Source organism: Lithobates pipiens, unplaced genomic scaffold (assembly GCF_037356315.1).
Source record: "Lithobates pipiens isolate NorthernLeopardFrog02 unplaced genomic scaffold, aLitPip1_a1.2 Scaffold_30, whole genome shotgun sequence".
Classification (NCBI taxonomy): domain Eukaryota; kingdom Metazoa; phylum Chordata; class Amphibia; order Anura; family Ranidae; genus Lithobates; species Lithobates pipiens.
Genome location: NW_027507791.1, coordinates 8,311,037 through 8,332,120, shown reverse-complemented (window position 1 = coordinate 8,332,120; position 21,084 = coordinate 8,311,037). Strand labels below are relative to the sequence as shown.

The 21,084-nt window shown below is 45.6% G+C and overlaps 1 protein-coding gene across 1 annotated transcript in view; it reads left to right on the top strand.

The window, feature by feature from the left end:
* The window catches only part of LOC143943401 (neurexin-3-like), a 53,989-nt gene that overhangs the window by 16,804 nt on the left and 16,101 nt on the right, over positions 1-21,084 (top strand). Inside the window, exon 2 of the mRNA XM_077465130.1 lies at positions 16,180-17,109. Within this exon, the coding sequence (XP_077321256.1) occupies positions 16,398-17,109 (712 nt within the window). The 5' untranslated portion in view covers positions 16,180-16,397. The remainder of the gene's footprint in view (positions 1-16,179; positions 17,110-21,084) is intronic.

Sequence of the window (21,084 nt, the reverse complement as noted above, 5' to 3'; positions counted from 1 at the left end):
TGGGTATCATCATCAGAGCCTTCAAAACGCTGGGCATCCTCCTGGAGCATGTACCCAACACTGTGCTCAAACAGTTCGGGGGACTCCTCAGGAGCACATGGTGGGTCTAGGGAAGGAGTGACTGATGACCTTGAGACAAGGGAAGGGGACGCGTTGGCAGCTGCTTTGCTAGTACCCTGAGTGAGAGAGGATGAGGAGGGCTTGGTCATCCACTCTACCAAGTCTTCAGCAGGGTGCGGCTCAACACGTCCAGCTTCCGAAAATAAGGACAAGCGTGTCCAATGGCCACGTGCTGACAACGATGCACCACGTCCACGACCAGCACTGTTGTCTCTAGACACAGAGCCTGCTTGCCCTCTTTTATTGGTGCGTGAATGTCTGGCTCTCCTTGTTGGCCTTCCAGACATAGTAATGGCCTGCAGGGAGATGGAAAAACCAGCAATTGGGATAGCTTTAGGTGCACACTGAGCAGATGACACAGTACACCGACTTTAATTACTGCAGCTGCCTGCCTGTGTTACAGAAGCAGAACAACACCAACAATAAGGGGTAGCTTCAGGTGTATACTATGCAGGAGGCACACAACACCCACTGTAACTGCTGCAGATGCCGGTATTACAGAAACAGAACACCAGTAATAAGGGTTAGCTTCAGGTGTATACTGTGCAGGAGGCACACAACACCCACTGTAACAGTGCTAGGTTCCCAAGCAACAAAGACGCTGTCCCTGCCTATCGTGCTCTTTCCCTGAACGCCGCAACACACTACACAAGGCCGCCGTGCTGGCGGACTTATATAGTGTGGGGCGTGTACTAAACCCCCCCCCCCCCAGCTATAATTGGCCACAGGCATCCTGCTTGCCATCTTTTATTGGCTCGTAAATGTCTGCCGCTCCTTGTTGGCCTTCCAGACATAGTAATGGCCTGCAGGGAGATGGGAAAACCAGAAATTGGGGTAGCTTTAGGTGCACACTGAGCAGATGACCCAGTACACTGACTGTAATTACTGCAGCTGCCTGCCTGCCTGTGTTACAGAAACAGAACAACACCAACAATAAGGGGTACCTTCAGGTGTATACTGTGCAGGAGGCACACAACACCCACTTTAACTGCTGCAGAGGCTTGTATTACAGAAACAGAAACAGAACACCAGTAATAAGGGGTAGCTTCAGGTGTATACTGTGCAGGAGGCACACAATGCCACTGCAACAGCGCTAGGGTCTCAAGCAACAAAGACACTGTCCCTGCCTATTGTGCTCTTTCCCTGAACGCCGCAACACACTACACAAGCCCGCCGCGCTGGCGGCCTTATGTAGTGTGGGGTGTGTACTAAACCCCCCTGAGCTTTAATTGGCCACAGGCATCCTGCCTGTTGCTAATTATGGCTCTCCTCGCTGCCGGCGCTGTGATATGCCAAGCATGCGGGGTCACAGTGCATGCTTGGCCAATCATGAGCCAGCAATGCACTGTGATAGCGCAGTGCATTGTGGGCTGTGAGCGCCACACGAATATGGCACGAACGGCCCACAAAGTTCTGGATTCGCCGAACAGCTGGTGTTGGCGTCGAACATACGTTTGACTCGAACACCAAGCTCATCCCTAATGACCACCTAAGCTGTCTGTGTCATGTTGAGAAAGCTGTAGTGTGTGTATCTCTATAGATCATCTAAAAAACTGCTGTTGCAGGGTATGCCAGAAATGTGACTTTTACCTCTAAGGGAACATTTGCATACTGGTGTGAAGAGGCCCTTAAAGGTCCAAGTCACATTGTACGTTATGTGCAAGGGCTTATAGTGTTTTCTATGTGTTGCGGTGTCAGGCATTGATCAGGCGCATAAAAACACCAATTGTTGCACATAGCCTATATGGGCCCTAAGAAACATGAGCAGGTAATGAGATTTCAGGGTACATTTTATGAATATACCATTTTTATTTTTTATTTTTTTTCAACAAAAATATATATACCATTTTTGTAGCATTGAACAGTTGTAAAAACTAGAAATTAGAGCCCCTACAGGCTGAAATGAAGAAAAAAATGTTTTAATTTAGAAGTGGCTCATGTAGGAAAAGTTCTATTAACCACTTGAATCCCCATAGCGAGCTATCCCAAAATATGACTCCAGACCATGTACAAGGTTTCGAAATGTGGTTTGTTTATCCAGAGTGATCTCTTGGGATAGCCCTCTATGTACAAGGTTTAGAATCTTGGCTTTTTAGCCCAGCCATTTCCTGGGCTAGCTCTCTGTGTACAAGGTTCAATATCTTGGCTTGTTGGTCCAGAATGATCTCTTGGAATAGCTCTATGTTCAAGTTTTGGACTCTTGGCTTGTTAGTCTGGATTTTTGAGAGAGCTCTCTATGTACAAGGTTCAGAATTTGTGCTTTTTGGTCCAGAGTGATTTCCTGGGATAGTTCTCCATGTTCTGTACATGGTTTAGCATCTTGGGTTGTTGGTCCAGATCTCTTGGGAAAGTTTGTTTACAATTGTTGTTGTTCAAAATATACAATAAGAGAAAAGGAAACAAGGCACCCAATGAGAAAGTGGTGTCAGTTGTACATGTATGCAGACAGGTGCTTAGATATAGAAGGATTAACAGTTGCAACAATTGTTGTGCATTAAACATATCTATGGAGAGTGATCTAGGGGCAGGGTATACCCTAATGGCCACAAGTTCATTACCCCCCCCCCCCCCCCCCCCCCCACGCAGGGTGGAAAACCCAGGGCGGTCCTCACATAACCAAAACTCCTTTTGGTAGGTCAGAGGAACAAAGAGAAGGAGATATAGAAAAGAGAGGTGGGTGGCTAGCCCCCCGACTGCTGGCAGTCCCCATCAGATATTTTTTTCAGATATTGACATCTTGTCTTCCAAAATTTGCAGTAAGGCGTTCATTGATCATGATCCATGACATTTTAGCCTTCAGGAGGGCAAAGATATCGTAGGGGATTTCCATGATCTAGCTATAGATTCTCGCTGCCATAAAAATAAATGCTATTGCGCATTGTGTAGGCCTTTGAGCTCCCTGAACTAGACGGTCAAGTAATGCTTGGTGTGGGGACTTTGTTAGGTTATTAATATCAGTAAGCAAATAAATGAAATTGTAGGTATGGATCTAGAATCCCCCGACTTTTGGGCATGTCTACCAAGTGTGATAGGCCGTATATCCTGACCACAACCCCTGAAAGGGAGGAAGCTTCGGGGACCCACCAGGCCTAGCTGGGATCATATACCACCTCAGAATTACTTTGTAAGCTTCAATTAAGGATGTATTGATTATTGATTTGGCTGGATACTGAGTCACCTTGTGCCATTTTTGCCAAGTCCAGGGGGTTCTCATGTCCTGCTCCCATCTCTTCATGTAGGGTAACTTCACCTTGATAAAGGACAAAATACCATAGGGCTTGGAGATGTAACCCGAGTGTTAATGCCCCCACAGAGATATTCCATGGGCGTAGTGGTGGATAGGTCAGACCTCCTCCTGCAGGGAGTTTATGAAGTGTGCTATTTGAGCATAACTATATTGTTCTATTTGTGGTAAGTCATGTTTTTCTTGTAGGAGTTGCATTGACAAGACCCCTCGATGGTCATAAAAATCTGCTATACGCAGGAGACCCTTGTTGGCCCACTATTGGACCAATTCTGGGGTTTAGGGCAGGGGTGAATTCTGAGTTCTCCAACAGTGGGGCCAGGGGAGCATGGGTAGATCTAAATTGGCAATTTGTGGTTAATCGAACCCATAGGCCCAGAGAAAAGGAAAGTGTAGGGCAGAGAATCGTGGGCCAGGGATAGTTCTCTAATGTACAAGAGTCAGAATTTTTGCTTGTTGGTCTGAAGAGAGCGATCTCTTGGGATAGCTCTCTATGTGCAAGGTTTGTGGCTTGTTGATGGCTCTTTCTTCTACTTAACGAAAGTGAACTGTTTTCATCATCCTACTATAAAGATGTGATTAGTGCCCGTAGTCCCCATTCCAGAACCTACCAGCCTGTTGTCCTATATTCTGCATACCAGTGTAGGCAGCCCTATGCTGGTTTTACAATTATGCCTTTTTTTTTTTTTTTAATCCAATCAACCATACAATATAAACCGATAAAATTATGTGTTACATGTTGAGAGTGATCATTTGATGCTACACTAATTCTTGTTTGTTTGTATAGATGAATAGATGTGAGGCAATTTCCTTTGAGTCTAAATTGATGTAAATGATACTGAAATAAAAATCTCGTAAACCATTGTTTGTCGAAACAAACAGAATTAGGCAATCCATTTGAGTCAATGCCTTCACATTATTTGAAAGATAATGAATCAGTGGTGAAAATCCATAATAAATACTGGATCAAATGATCAATGATCGGATTGCTGTGAGTTCAGCAGTGTATAGAAGTCCTTCAGCTGACAAAACCCAGAGTATTGATGAAGTAAATACAATGTCCACACAAGGATTATTGGAATACTTATAATGGTGTGTGTGTTTGTGTGTGGGTACAACTGTGTTCACTGGTTACAGATGCACAAAATCCATATTTTCACCATCTAATAGTTGCTGATCTAATGCAGCCTCTTTGCAGCCGTTTCATGTCTACAGCCACGGCCAAAAGTTTTGAGAATGACACAAATATTAACTTTCACAAAGTCTGCTGCCTCAGTTTTTATGATGGCAATTTGCATTTATGCCAGGTTGTTATGAAGAGTGATCAGATGAATTGCAATTAATTGTAAAGTCCCTCTTTGCCATGGAAATGAATTTAATCCCACGAAAAACCTTTCCACTCAATTTGTGAAGAAGGTTTCAGGGCGCCCAAGAAAGTCCAGCAAGCGCCAGGACCGTCTCCTACAGTTGATTCAGCTGCAGAATCGGGGAACCACCAGGGCAGAGCTTGCTTGGGAATGGCAGCAGGCAGGTGTGAGGGCATCTGCAGGCACAGTGAGGAGAAGACTTTTGGAGGATGGCCTGGAGTCAGGAAGAGCAGCAAAGAAGCCTCTTCTCTCCAGGAAAATCATCAGGGAGAGACTGATATTCTGCGTATGGTCCAGGGATTGGACTGCTGAGGACTGGGGTAAAGTCATTTTCTCTGATGAATCCCCTTTCTAATTGTTTGGGGCATCCGGAACAAACCTTTTCCAGAGAAGAAAAGGTGAGCGCCAGGGGCGGACTGACCATTGGGCCACGAGGGCCCTGAGCCACTAGGGTGCCCCATCAGGGTTGCCAGTCTCAGTAAAACCAGGAACAGTATGTAAAAATCAGTTTTTTTTTTTTTGTTTTTTGTTTTTTTACATGTCTCTGAAATGTCCCTTACTGACATCCTTTTGTTCTAAAAATCCCAAGATTATAGCTGCCCCACCTCTCCAGTACCTTCTCAGCCAATAGAAACATGTCTGTGTATACTGTGTGTACATGTATGTGTATATTGTGTGTGTATACTGTGTGGCCCCATAATCTCGGATTGCCTTGGCGCCCCATAATCTCCTATTGCCCGGGGGCCCCATGAGTTGTCAGTCCACCCCTGGGGAGCGCTACCATCAGTCCTGTGTCATGCCAACAGTAAAGTAAAACAAATACTCTTGGACACAAGTTTGTTGATCTGGCGATATAAAGTTCAGGGTTGATGATGTCTCAGGCCTTGCTGCCCTCCAGGATAAAGGTATCCTAGCAGTCCGAAAGAAAATAGAAAAAAGTGGACGCACCAGCCGTGTGCATTATCATTTGTTCTTTTTTTTTTTTTTTTTTTTTTTTAAAGGAGAAAATAAAAACTACTCACAAGCATATAAAAGGAACCGCAATATGAAAGCCCTTAACTTGTGGCAATCCATCTAGTGATGGCAGTCTCCAGATGAGAATTGCTGGGCCGGTGTTATTGTGCAAAAGGGGAGTGCCACATCCAGTATTAGAAACAAGAGAAATCCCCTATTGGGTGGACTTTTAAGGCACTATAGTATTTCCAAGAATTATATTAAGATGTGTTAATTGCAAAAAACATTTATTGAAAAAGTATATAAACACAAACCATATATAAAATCAAGGAATGTTTGAGCATATTTATGAATCTTACTGTACATAAAAAATTTTTGTACAATAGTTAATAGTCTCTTGCTGATGCGTTTTGAAGGGATGCCTCTGAGGAAGAAGGTATCCCTTTGAAACGTGTCAGACAGCAGTGATTTGTACGTCTTCTCTTCCGTTATCTGTAGACTGCTATCACGGATTGCCACAAGTTAAAGGCTTATTGCAGTTCTTTTTATATGCTTGTGAGTAGTTTTTATTCTTTTAATAAACATATCAAAGAATAATGCACAAGGCTGGTGTGCCTTTTTTGCTTTTATTTTCTTTCCAAGAGTAAAGCATCCTGAGACCATACATGTCTGGGGTTGCTTCTCAGCCAAGGGTGTAGGCTCACTCACAATTTTGCTTTGTAACACTAAGGCTGCTTTCACACTGGGGCGGGAACAGCGTCGGCGGTAAAGCGCCGCTATTTTTAGCGGCGCTTTACCGTCGTTTTAGCGGCGGTGTGCGGGCGCTAGCGGGGTGGTTTTAACCCCCGCTAGCGGCCGAAAAGGGGTTAAACCCGCCCGCAAAGCGCCGCTGCAGCGGCGCTTTGCCGGCGGTATTGCCGCGGTGTCCCATTGATTTCAATGGGTAGGAGCGGTGAATACACCGCTCCTTCACCGCTGCAAAGATGCAGCTAGCAGGACTTTTTTCACCGTCCTGCCAGCGCATCGCTCCAGTGTGAAAGCCCTCCGGCTTTCACACTGGAGTTAAAGGGGCCGTTTTTTTTCAGGCGTTACACAGGCGCTATTTTTAGCGCTGTAACGCCTGAATACCGCCCCAGTGTGAAAGCAGCCTAAAGGTAAATTTTTATTTTTTAATAACATGTCATACCTCCACTGTGCAACTCGTTTTGCACACAGTGGCCCCAATCCTGGTCTTTTGGGGTCCCTTGGCGGTGCTCTCGGCTCCTCCCCCACATCTGATAACCCCCTGAGAGAAGCGCTCTCCCGGGGGGTTACCTTGTGGGCGCGAGGTATTTGGCGTCCGTAGACCTTCCGTCCGTATACCTTCCATAGACTCCGAATGCATGGCTCGGTCCCCACCCCCCGGCGGCTGCAGCATTTGGTTTGATTGACAGCAGCGGGAGCCAATGGCTGTGCTGCTAAGTACCCCCTAGCAAAAAGACGGCGTGTCCCGTGGGACAAGTTCGAGGGTTTAGGTAAGTAAAACGGGGAGGGGGTGGGGCCGGTCACTGACAGGTGTTTTTTTCACCTTAATGCATAGGATGGATTAAGGTGAAAAAACACTTACCTTTACAACCCCTTTAAGAACACAGCCATAAAGAATGGTATAAAATAATCCTCAGAGCAACTGCTCCCAACCAATCCAACAACAGTTTGGTGAGCAGTGCCTTTTTCAGCATGATGGAGCACCTTGCCATAAGGCAAAAGTGATAACTAAGTGGCGTGGGGGAAAAAAAAATCAACATTTTGGGTCCATGGCCAGGAAACTCCCCAGACCTTTATTCCATTGAACTTGTGTTCAATCCTCGAGGCGGTTGAACAAAAAAGCCCATAACTTCGGACAAACCTTAGCCATTGATTATGCACGAATGGGCTGCCTTCAGTCAGGATGTGGCCCAGAAGTTGATTGACAGCATGCCAGGGCGAATTGCAGAGGTCTTGGAAAAAGAAGGGTCAACGCTGCAGATATCGACTCTGCACAAAATTAATGTAGTTGTCAATAAAAGCCTTTGACACTTATGAAATGCTCGTAATTATACTTCAGCATAACACAGTAACATCTGACAAAAAGATCTAAAAACACTGAAGCAGCAGCCTTTTAAATTTTATATTTGTGTCATTCTCAAAACGTTTGGCCATGGCTGTACATGCAGTGTCGGTTGCACATGGTTGATCTGGATCAGCTTCTGTATGGTGATGGTGGACCATACCTTTTGCTATGTGTTTCTGCATGGTTGTTGTGTCTTTCTGGTGTACAAATTAGAGTGACCACACGGTAACGCAATTGGGAGACAGGGACAGAGTGTTGTCACCTTTATAACAGGAAGTATCTGAGCACGCATCATGCCAGAACCAGGTATGTGTTCAATGAAAGCTGTAGGTTTATAAACGCTGGAAAAATGTATAACTTTTTATTGTATTAAAGCTTCTATGAAATTTTTACATTTTACTTTGGTGATCGCTTTTAAATAATGAGAGAATGCGATTGCCGGTACAAAGTCAGGTTGTTCTTCGTCTGTACAGAGGAAGGTTAGGAATATTGTATCTTGTACAAATCTGATCGCTTTGGCTGGTTTGGGTGACTGTTCTTTGCATGTGGTTGTGTGGATGAGGCTCAGCTGGTTGAGTCAGAAGCCATTGGAGGGAACAATTCTGGATTCAGAGATGAATAACTTTCCCTTGGAATTCTCTTGTCAGGATTGGAAGTCTGGGGGGGGGGTTAATTGTTTGCTGCCTGACGTTGATTGTTCGACTTGTGAAGCTCGACGCTCCGTGTCATGATGTCTGTCTGGGGACCTCCGGCTTGTATGCTGCTATTCATATTGATTTTTTTTTTTTCAACTTTAATTGACTGCCACTGACGAGGGTCTCACAGCACAGCCAAGCCTATGGCGAGAGTTGCCATCTAGCTCGGAAATTGATATTCACAGGTCCACCTGGGGATCTGCAACTGGGTCTTGGAGTGTCCAAATCGGCACCTACATTTTGTGTATTAAGCCTCCATATTTTTGTGTGTGGGATGAATATTGGTTATGCTAGTTGTGTTATGGTATGTGATCACTGCCAAGTTACTACAGGAGCCCATCTCCCAATTCCAGAACATACCAGTCTGTCTTCTATTCTAAATTTGAAACCAGAAGAGGACCTCTTGCTGAAACCGTTTCTCAAAGAAGAGTAACAAAAACCTAGATATAAGTACAAAACCCAGACATGACAGCATTGCAAAATATACTATATGGCCAAGCATCTGTGGACACTACACCCAATATGATCTTGTTGAATATTCCATTCTAAAACCGTGGCCATTAATATGGCGTTTGACCCCCCTTTGTGGTTAAAACTGCTTCCACTCTTCTGGAAGTGTTTCCCACAAGATTTTTAGAGTGTCTGTTGGAATTTGTACCCTTTTTTGAGGTCAGGTACTGATGTTGTATAGGAAGATCCAGAGGTGTTGAGTAGGGTTGAGGTCTTTGTTCCTCCACCCCAAACTGGTCAAACCATGTCTTTATAGCACTGGACCGAAATGGTCAAACCATATAGTTATGGCGCTGGTCCGAACTGGTCAAACCATGTCTTTTATGGAGCTAGAGCTTTGTACACAGGGGCACGCTCATGCTGGAACAGAAAAGGGCCTTCCCCCAAACTGTAAAAGAATAAAGAAACAATATGCAAACCCATGGTGTACCATAAAAACTAGTGGAACATTTATTTGAATAGGAATTGCGCTCACACACGTGCCATGGATAGAACGTATCAACAGTCGAGAGTGGCAGAGCGATTTCCACAACCCCCAGCCATGGCTACCGGCATGGGCATGACCTCCTGTTGTGTGGGCAGGAAGCTGCTATCACACGTCTGTGGGGGAATTCTAAAGCCGATACTCACCTGGAAGTGAGGCCGCCTGAGGTCAATTTGGCACATGTGCAATACAGAAATGCATTTCTAAGCTGTCACACTTTTCCATCAGTCACAAAGAAGTGTGACGACTTTGATATGCTCTTCCTGTAGTTTGCATGTGCCAAACAGTGTTAATTTAGTTGACAAAAATTATTTTCGGCATTGAAATGAACACCATTTTAGTCAACTGAAATGTGACTAAGACCCCATTCACACCTGAGCGTTTTGTAGCTTGAAGCCTGAAGCTACAAAACGCTAGAGGGGAAAAATTCTATTATTCTCAATGGAGATGGTTCACATCTCCACTACATGTCACCTGAAGCCGAACGCCTGAAGCTCAAACAAGTTCCGGACCCTTTTTTGTCGCTCGAATTGAGCAGATTTGGGCGTTTTTCTTCTTTTAACATTGGTGACCTTTTGCCCTGCACAAAATCGTGGCAAATCGCGGTAAAAAACGTAGCGAATCGCGGTAAAAACGCCACAAAAAAAGCCGCAAAAAACGCTTGAAAAGCTACGCTCAGGTGTGAATGAAGCCTAAAACTGAATGGAAACTTGACGTCACAGTTAACACTGGCGCCAAACTGACGTCAGGTGGCCACGCTACTTTGGTCTGACTTTCATGCAACTTGCGGGCCATAGACTTCAATGTTAAAGCGGTTGTAAACCGTGGGAAAGAAAAAAACAAAACCTGCAAGACCAAGGCATAATGCATACTAGCACATTCTGAAATACTTACTTTAGAACAAAGCCCTTCCAGCAGAGCCCGGTCAACGCTGAGAGGGCTGACATCTTCTATTGTCCTTTCTTCCGCAATGATGTCACTCCAGCACATGTGCGCATTCCGGCAAGAAACTCTGAAGATACGGCATTGTAAGCCGGTCCATCAGAGCGCATGCCCTGCTGACCTCAGTAGCTGCATGCAGGGTGAGCGTCTCCTAAACTGTACAGGTTTAGGAGATATTCATTTTTCTTACAGGCAAGCCTTAGTATAGGCTTACCTTTAGGTATAAGTCACCAAGCGGGGTTTACAACTTCTTCAACCCTCAAAAGTTGCACGACATTCGTACTTGAATGTTATACAATGCACCAGTTGTCCATTATCACTGATCAATGCCAAAGTCGAATCCAAGTTGCACTCCAAAGTTGGCACAGCTTTGAAGTGGTACAAGTGTGAATTGAGCTGGATCTCAAGTCGAAAATAAAAGTAAGGAAGCCTAAAAAATAAAACTAATGCCGCCATCAAATCTAAGAATTGTTAAGATGCAAGATGTTTGTGTAGCAGCCATAACCCTTTGCAGGGCGACCTTAACTTTTTTGGGCTTACTGGTTACCTCCGCTTGGCTTGCTCTTCCACGTCTAGGGGTTCCCAGAGTTGATACCCAACAACTTTGGACGCTGACACCAATAAAGTCCTTTTTGAAAGGTTTTATTTTGCAGGGGTAACATCCAATAACATCTCGTATAGGAACAGAGGGCACGGGTGAAGAACTCGGGCACCTTGAACTACAGACATAATAAAGTCTCTAGTACCACCCAGAGAGTAGTCACTCGCAGCTGGGCACTTCAAGGCTGAACAAATCTCTAGCTAGAGATTATGGCAGTCAGCACTTTGATTCGGAACTTGTAAAATCTCTGACCTTGAACAAGTTGTAACTGAAAGTGAACAGGAACCTTTTTCCTCAGTACCTGGAATGTCCTCTGTCTCCTTGAGAGTACTGGAAAAGGCATGGATTCATCAATGTCCTTCCCAACTCGGTACCCAGGCACTTCACAGGATGCCTGCTTGTTGGCCCTCCTCCGAAGAGTCCTCCCCCGGTCACTTTCACGAGCTGTAGTGCCCCTCCAAGCCGAGAGCACACCTGGACACCTTGAATCCTCCCTCAGTTACTGCTCCTCAGACCAGCCGGTTCCGAGACTCGGGAACAGACGGATCCTCACCCCAGACCAGGCGGGTCTATTGGGTTAACCAACAGAAGCATGTTGCGGAGTGTCGAACGCTTTGTGACCAGGACCCCTCGCTGGGCTACCCCGGTCCGGGAAATGGGAACAGACCGCTAGGGCCTCACGAACGAACCACCAGTAAAACGTGACCTCCAACGTCTTAAGTACCCTTTCCCAGACTCCTCAGTCAGGCCCAGCACACCCACTGATTGGCTCCGAGGAAGCTGATACCTAAAACGTCCAACCAGGCCATGTTCTGGCCTGTCATGTGCACCTCACTGTACACATGACCAAGCAGAACTCTAACACAGCCAAGCCAAACTGATGTCAAAGTTATTACCTACATAATTAACCTTCAGAACCCCATTACTGTTCTGAGACAAAAAACGAAATTTACAATCGAATGACACTTTGTCCAAAATGTCATCTGCTACATTAGCTTTTTTTTTTTTTTTTATTTTTTTTTTTTTTTAATCATTTTAGGCTTGTGCACATATTAGCTGGTGCTGAGCAGACAATAGCCTGTTGGTTTTAGACTCTGTTGGTTTTGGTTCCTGTATTCAGAGAGTGTCACCTGATACCATATGCCGGGACGATGGTGCAGAGTATGATTTATTTATTGTCCAGGTGTTGCGGTGTATGGAGGCCTCGTAACCTGCAGCATTTACATATGTTTTCATACTCTGATATGCACAATTTAATCCCATAATGTGCTTGTATTACTTTGTTTGCTGTTCATTTATTTATATGGCAATGCCATCTTCAGTGTTGTACCAGGAACGCTGAGCCATTCACATCGGTCCTATGCATCAGAGGAACTTGCACTCTAATGTCCCCACCACAGTCAATAATAATCATATTATCATATAGGATTTGTATAGCGCCAACGGTTTGCGCTTTACAATATACTTGGACAGCATGATTACAACACAGTTCAGTATAGAAGGAATAGGATGGCCTTGTTCATGGAGCTTACAATCTAAAGGGAGAGGGGGAGGTGATACAAAAGCTGCGAGAGGCGACTGAAGTACAGATTTTCAGGTGGAGGTGGGCCAGGCTTCCCTGAATAAATTTTGTTTTCAAGGATCACCTAAAGTCATAACTAACAAATAGTTGGCTAACGGCTAAGGAACCCAACTCAAGCAGGCCGTCCTGACCCTGACCGGCGTGCCCGATCCACTGCACATGTGCCTGGTCCAGCCAGCACCACACACCATAGAGATGTCCCACAACATGGAGGGTAAAGCGTAGTCCACACGGGCTGAATGTCGGGTGACATCAGCCACTTCCATAGAAACCGATCAACATTTGGCTCGTGCGTACGGCATTTGGTTAGACACAAGCTGACCATTCGGCCAGCTTCTATCAATGGGGCATCACCAAAAAAAGTTTGCCGATCAGCTCCCAATCAGTGTTCTTAGCCAATGGCGGAGAGCGCCGATTGGAGTGTTCTGGCGGGGGGGTCGTCCCTCTGTCAGAACACAGTAAGGTGGCTATGACGCTGTGTTTCGGAGCCGAGGTGTTGACCAAAAAACATGTTTGCTAAATTCACCACCAATTTGGCAAAACTACTTGTAAGACCCACAGACTGCCAATGATCAAGCTTAGCTCAGGACAAATTTGCTTTGAATCCTAGAAGCTAGCTAAAAAATGTTAGAAGCCATTTTTTTTTTTTTAACTAAATCTTATGGCTATTAACATGTTCATGAAAGGGAACTTATCCTTTAACCCTGCCACAGCCATTTTTTTGTGCATGTTTAAAAAAGCCTGGCCTGAAGATTACATAAAACACACAAACAATATATATTTTCTGAAGGCATACACCCTTAGAGAATAAAATGGTGATAGTTCCAATTTTTTATGTCACACATTATTACCGCAGAGGTCTAGGAAACAAAACCAAAACCCCACATTTTAAAGTTAATGTTAGGTGCATGAAAACGCAATGAATTACACAATTTTTGTTTAAAATATAAAAGCTGAGGTTGCACCGAGTAAATGGATGCCCAACATGTCAAAACTTAAACATGTCAGTAACTCAAGCAGACTGTCGTGACTCAGCCCTGGCATGCCCAATCCACTGCAGAGGCGCCCTGCTGGCGCTGTGCACCGTAGAGATGTCCCACAACAGAGGGTTAGGAGGAGAGACCATACGTCAAGGTGGCTAGGACAACGCGTTCCGGAGGTGAGGTGTTGACCAAAAAAGTTTAGCGTTTGCTAAATTTACCATTGATTAAAACTATTTGCAACAGGTATACAAGGGAGTCTCTGAAGCTTTCTAAGAAATATAGCAAGGGCTTGACAAACCCCAAGCAACAGGTCACCATTGTGACCAGAAGGTTCAACCTGGCACCTGGGCTGCCACCTGAATGCTGCACAGACCCTGCTATTGATCCCGGGCTCTGCTTCCCCATCAGCGGACCAGAGACCTGCATAGCAGGGGGGTCTGGGTAGAGATGTGGGGGGGGGGGGCTTGGAGGAGAGCAGTCACATGTCCACTCTCCTCTACCTCTGTTGACCCAGAGGTGATGTGTGACGTCATTTCCGGATCCCCGTTGAGTTTCCCCGGCCATTAAGGCCAGGAAAGAATGTAATGCACTGCGATGTGTATTATATTCAGTGGAGCACAGAGGAGATATGCAGTTGGTTTTAGATTCTGGATGTCTCGTTAAAGAGAACCTGTCCCAAAAAAAAAAAAAAAAAATCACCACGTGATGGGGAAAAAAAGGGCTTGTAAGTCAGAGGATGTTTTTATCTTGATGCATTCTGTGCGTTAAGATAAAAAGCCTTCTGTGTGCAGCAGCCCCCTAATACTTACCTGAGGACCCTCTCCGTCCAGCGATTGTCTAAGAGTGTCTCAGCTGTCTAAGATTCTCCCTCCTCATTGGATGAGACACAGCCGTGCTATTGGCTGCCGCTGCTAAAGTCAGCTAGCCAATCAGGAGAGAGAGGGGGAGGGCTCTGTGTCTGAATGGACATGGGGAGCTTGGCTCGGGTGCCCCTATAGCAAGCTGCTTGCTATGGGGGTATTAAACAGGAGGGAGGGGCCAGGATTACAGAAGAGGAGGCTCCGGGCTGCTCTGTGAAAATCCACTGCAACAGAGCAGGTAAGTATAACAGTATAAAGTTTGTGATTGTAAAGTCATTTTTTCCTATAAAAATAACAAAGTAAAAAAATAAAATAAAAAAAAGTTTTTAATTGTAAAAAATTTGTTACACCTAAGCACAAAGAATCCCCCCCCCACCAAAAAAGGATTGAGGCCCCCCCCCATATATATGCACTTACAAACCTAAACACCTGAGGCGGGGCACCTACGTCTGAAAATGTTGATTACGATACACATGTTACATTTCGCATGCCGAAATAAGAGCAATAATTCAGCACCAGACCTCCTTCGTAATGCTAAACAGATGACCTAAAGGGAGCTTTAAAACCTAGCCTATGGAAAATATAAGGTACTGACATTGTCTAAGGATGGACATGTTGGGTCTCTATTTTCTCGGTGCAACCTTAGCTTTTATATTTGACCAAAAATTGGTTAATTTATTGAGTTTTTTGTGGCCCTAAAAATTTGTTTTTAAAAAAATTGGAACTACCACTATTTTATTCTCTACGGTGTCTTTCAGAAAATATATCATGTTTTATATAATCTTCTGGTCTAAAATCTTTATTTTAAAACGTGTGCAAAAAAGTGGCTCTGGCTGTGAAAGGGTTAAAGGATACGTTCTCCTTCTGGGACATGTTAAATGTGTAAGATTTGAACTGGCTTCTAACTTTTTTAGCTGTCTCCTAGATTCAAAGCAAATTTGTCAAGCCCTGGCCTAAGCTTGATCAGCAGCAATCTGTGGGTCTTACAAGTAGTTTTGCCAAATCGGTGGTGAATTTAGCAGACTCTAAACTTTTTGGTCAACATCTCACCTGAAAGGGTGAAAGTGAAGCGCGTTGTCATAGCCACCTTGACGTATGCTCTCTCCTCCTAAAGCTTGTGTCCAACCGGCTGCTGTACACACGAGCCAAACGTCAGCCAGGTTCTATTGATCCAGCAGTCCGACATTCGGCCCATGTGGACTATGCCTCCTCCGTGTTCTGGGACATCTCTACGGTGTGTGGTGTTGGCTTGGCCAGGCTTATGCGCAGTGGATCGGGCGCGCCAGACCTGAGTCACGGCGCTCTGCTTGAGTTGGGATCCTTCGCAGTCAGACAACTATTTGGAGACCCAATGCTCCCACTCAAATCTTGGTGGCATTTCAGGAGGGTGGGCTGAGACCATTTACATGCCTGTACACGTCCTGCTAAATGTGAGTCTATTGATGGGCAATTTTAATTAGTATTGTTAATAAACCGTACCATATTAGATGTGCGCTCTCCTCCTTTAAAATTGATGATGGCAGAAGCACACAATAATAAAACCTGCAGCTTTTTCTTCCACCCATTTTGGATAGAAATGTTGGAAGCACATGTCACATTATGTAGGGAACCCCAAACTCTTGAGGTTCATGTTGTAGACCTGAGTTAAATAGCATCCCATAGGTTGCACCCCTCATACATGTGAAGGTTTCCTGGTAGACCAATGTTGGACTAATACTTTGTCTTTTGTTTTCTTTTTCTTTTTTCAGAAGTGAGTCTGTAAGAGAGACCCTCGAAGGACCCAGAACGGTTTCTGCACATCTAGAACGACTGTGAGAGAACACTGTTCTTATGAAGCGTGGTCTGGGCGGTCGAACAAGAGCATCTTCCTGCTCTCTTCTCTGAGATCCTGGATTTTCCTCTTCTTCTTCCTTCTCTCTTCCCTGCAGTTCCTCCTCCAGTTTCCGCTTCTCTCCTGCAGACCACCATGTCCTCCTCCGGCCTTCACTCACTCACTTTCACTTTCAGCTTAAGTTTTCTCCTGGGCTCCATCTTGGGCCTCAGCCTGGGACTTGAATTCATGGGCCTGCCCAACCAGTGGGCCCGCTACTTGCGTTGGGATGCCAGCACCCACAGTGAACTCAGCTTCCAGCTCAGGACCAATGTCTCCACCGGCCTTCTCCTTTACTTCGATGACGGAGGTATCTGCGACTTTCTCTGCCTGTCCCTGGCGGACGGCCGGGTCCAGCTGCAGTTTAGCATTGACTGTGCCGAAACCACGGTGCTGAGCGACAAGGCGATCAACGACGGCGGTTGGCACTTCGTGAGGGTGAGCCGCAATAGATTGAGGACCACACTGGTTCTAGATGGGGAAGTCAAACCCGGGGAGGTTCGGCCACAGCGGCAGCACATGAATATTGTCAGCGACCTTTTCTTGGGCGGCGTTCCTGAGGATATCCGCTCCGATGCCTTGACCTACAGCTCCATCCAAGACGTTCCCACCTTTTCTGGATTTTTATCTGATCTTAAATATGGAAACTCGGAGCCGAAGCTGCTGGGAAGTCACGGCGTCCGCCTGGATCAGGAGGGTCTGTGCACGGAGAACCCTTGTGAGAACGGAGGCGCTTGTCTCTTGTTGAACAGCGAGCCCACCTGCGACTGTACGGCGACTGGATATGTGGGCAAGTTCTGCTCTGAAGGTATGATTGGGGCTTGTGGGTATATAGAGGGGTAAACCTTTCTAGCAGTGATGGTCCTTCAATGAATATCATGTTTAAAAGTTGACGTTTGGTCAATATGGTTGAGCATCCCTGGTTTCCTCTATTCTGGCTCCAACAGCGAAATCCCCCATGCTAAGGCTTTGAACACAAGGAATGGCGTCTCGCTCATGCTGCTGAATTCTTTCAAAGTAAAAATAAAGAACTTATCAGTGTGACCAAGACCCCCCCCCCCGTTGGCATGCAGAACTGCTGGAACTTGTAGTCCTTGGTGGTAGCACAAGGTGAGATGCCATTATGTAGATGGAATAGAAGAAATGTGTATTTTCCACCCATAGTCCCTCTCCGTAGGTCTGAAATCTGTTACCCAAATTCTACAACAAATGATTCCTCTGAGCGGAGCAGGACGGGATTGAAGAATACTGCGTGTGTTCCAGTTTATGGTGACTCCTGATTGGCTAAACTCTGTTCCCGCCACGTGCTGAACGTTCTTTATGGGTCATGTATGTTTTAGGAGAGGATTGTATGCCGAGGTCTAATTATTATTTCCCCTTTTAGGAACATTAAATGGAAGTTGCATTCTACCAAATACAATGTTTATTTCAAGCTGTGTGTTCAGAAAATGTGACCCGACTGTGTGTCTGTGCGTGTACTCTGATCTGTAACCCCTGTGTGTGTGTGTGTGTGTGTGTACTCCTGATCTGTGACCAGTGTGTGTGTGTACTCCTGATCTGTGACCAGTGTGTGTGTGTACTCCTGATCTGTGACCCGTGTGTGTGTACTCCTGATCTGTGACCCGTGTGTGTGTGTGTACTCCTGATCTGTGACCCGTGTGTGTGTACTCCTGATCTGTGACCCGTGTGTGTGTGTACTCCTGATCTGTGACCCGTGTGTGTGTGTACTCCTGATCTGTGACCCGTGTGTGTGTGTGTGTGTGTGTGTGTGTGTACTCCTGATCTGTGACTCCGGTGTGTGTGTGTGTGTGTGTGTGTGTGTACTCCTGATCTGTGACTCCTGTGTGTGTGTGTGTGTACTCCTGAACTGTGACTCCTGTGTGTGTGTGTGTACTCCTGAACTGTGACTCCTGTGTGTGTGTGTGTGTACTCCTGAACTGTGACTCCTGTGTGTGTGTGTGTGTACTCCTGATCTGTGACTCCGGTGTGTGTGTGTGTGTGTGTGTGTGTGTGTGTGTGTGTGTGTACTCCTGATCTGTGACTCCGGTGTGTGTGTGTGTGTGTGTGTGTGTGTGTGTGTACTCCTGATCTGTGACTCCGGTGTGTGTGTGTGTGTGTGTGTGTGTGTGTACTCCTGATCTGTGACTCCGGTGTGTTTGTGTGTGTGTTCTCTGAATTTGGGTGCTCACATCTATTGCCTGGTCACACCGGAGGCTCTTCTGTTGGTTTTCTGTAATAAAATGTCCTCTTTTCATTTCCTAGAGAGCCCCATCTGGTGTATATCCGCAGGGTGAATGGCGGGGGGGGGGAAATGCAGGGCCTGGCAGTGCGGGGGTTAACAGCGTCCCGTGTCTATTGACCTCCATTACAGTCAATAATCCTCTCCCCGTTTTCTAATCTGTTTTACACACTCCAGTGATCTCTCCTCCCCGCTCCGGCCTGGGAGGGTCCCGTCTGGACGGCAGATTGCCCCAAATGATCACTCCACAGAAGTAATCTCTCCGCCTGGGCAGAGGGGGTGCTGGGCTTCTTTCTTAGTTTTGGGTGCTGGGGGGGGGGTGTTAGGACAGGGGTAGGTGCGGAGGTTGGGGGGGCAGAGATGAAGGGGGTCCAATGTATTATTATTGGAAGACGGCAGATAATAAGGATTAAGCAATGATCTGTTTTCATTCCGTAATGAGGTCACCCCCCCCCCCCCTCCCTCCGGGTGACATGACAGCGGCGCTCTGATCAGAGGCCGTCATCATTCTCCTTCATTAAATCATTTTGTTTCCACTTTATCATTCCTGTACCTGACGTTGACACAGTTTCTTGGGGGGGGGGGGGGGCAAAAAAAGTGCAGGAGCTTCTTCTGCACGTTTGTCGGCCTTATACGCATGAATATGAAAAAAGTGCAAGAGCCCCCCCCCCTCGCAAAAATGCATGTTCCCGCTACACTAATGCCCCATACACACGGTCGGATTTTCAGACGGAAAATGTGCGATCGTATCATGTTGTCGGAAAATCCAATCGTGTGTGGGCTCCATCAGGCTTTTTCCATCAGGTTTTCCAACGCAAGTTTGAGAGCTGGATCGAAAATTTTCTGACAAAAAAATCCGATCATATAAATTCCGATCGTGTGTAGACCATTCCGACGGACAAAGTGCCACGCATGCTCAGAATAAACGAAGATAAAAGCTATTGGGCGTTTATAGTCCCGACGTACGTGTTTGACGTCACCTCGATCGGAAATTCCGACAACTTTGTGCGACCGTGTATATGCTGGACAAGTTTGGGCCAACATCCGTCGGGGAAAAAAAAATCTGATGGATTTTGTGGTCGGAATGTCCGTCCGTGTCTATGGGGCATAAGGGTAAATGGGGCCTTGTACATATACACTGATCGTTCCCCCACACAGGAGATCTATCGTCACATTCTGAATGCTGACACACCACAATGCAGGATAAACTGGCGACATTCTTACCTGTAAACGCAACACATGGATGTGACCTCACTAGCGCCATATTATAGCTCAATAAATAGAATCCTATTAGACAATAATCAATCGTATTCCTGGCACAGTCACTGGGAGGACCATTACCGGCAAACTCCAAATCTCGGCAGCCAATCAAATCTCTGCGATGGTCAAATCCGTTATTAGGGCTCCTTCACGCAGATTCGTTTTTGCTGCGTTTTTTTTCCTTTTTTTTATTTTTTATTTTTTTACCTTGCTAAATAAAATGCAAAAAAAAAAAATCCTTTTGGGACTGTTCACACCACTGCGCTGCGGGGCCTGATGCCTTTTTAAAGTATTTTTCAAAGCCGCACCAAAAACGCAGCCCCCGGTGTGTTTGAGTTTTTTTTTTTTTTTTTTTTTTTTTTTTTTTAGTTGCATGTCCAAGTTTCACATGTGCATGTTGGAAAATAAGCACCCCGAAAATGCATATATTTATATATCTCTATATAAAAATTAACTTTTTTTTTTGTCAGTGAAGCGGTGTGAATTATGGGGGTCCCTGCACTCGGCACCAAATTAGATTGAACGGATTTCAGTTATGGTGGAAATGCAGGTCAACCACTAAAAAACCAGAGTTCCTACATTAGAAATAAAATGTTTTAGATTAAAAATCCAAAAAACGCAATTTAAACACATCTCAACGCACACGTCAAGACGCACATAAGCACATTGTGATGCACATTAGGACACATGCTGACATTCATTACAAATTGAGTTGCAAAAGAGTAAGAACGCACGTTAAGGCTAGGTTCAGACTTTTGCATGTTGGGAATGCACGCAAAATCGCACCCTTTGGTTACACACAGAGAAATTCTTAATGGAACTCCCCCCCCCCCCCCCCCCTCCGCATTGTGTCACACACACTGTTGCGAGCACAAAACTGCATGGTGCGGCGGTGCCATGTAGCTGAGTGTGATGCATTTTTTAAATGAGTCAGGGGCTCCTTTTTTTTTTTTTTTTTTTTTTTTTCTGCATTTCTCACGCGTAGGACAGCCCATTGAAATGAATGGGGCGCCATTTACGCAACACGTGGGAACGCAGCGTAGGCCTGAACCAACCAACTGTTCTTGCTGGATTCCCTAAACATCCCCCCGTCCCCCCCCTTCCCAATTGCGTGTTTTATTGAAAAGAATGAAAATTCTTCAAAATGCATACCGACACATCGCTGTGCCTTAGGGTAGCTTCACATTTGCACAATAGAGCGCATGTTCCCAGAACACATAGAAATGCGTCCCTTTTACAGGTGTGCTGCAAGGCCATTAATTGTTAACTTTGGTAACATTTCCA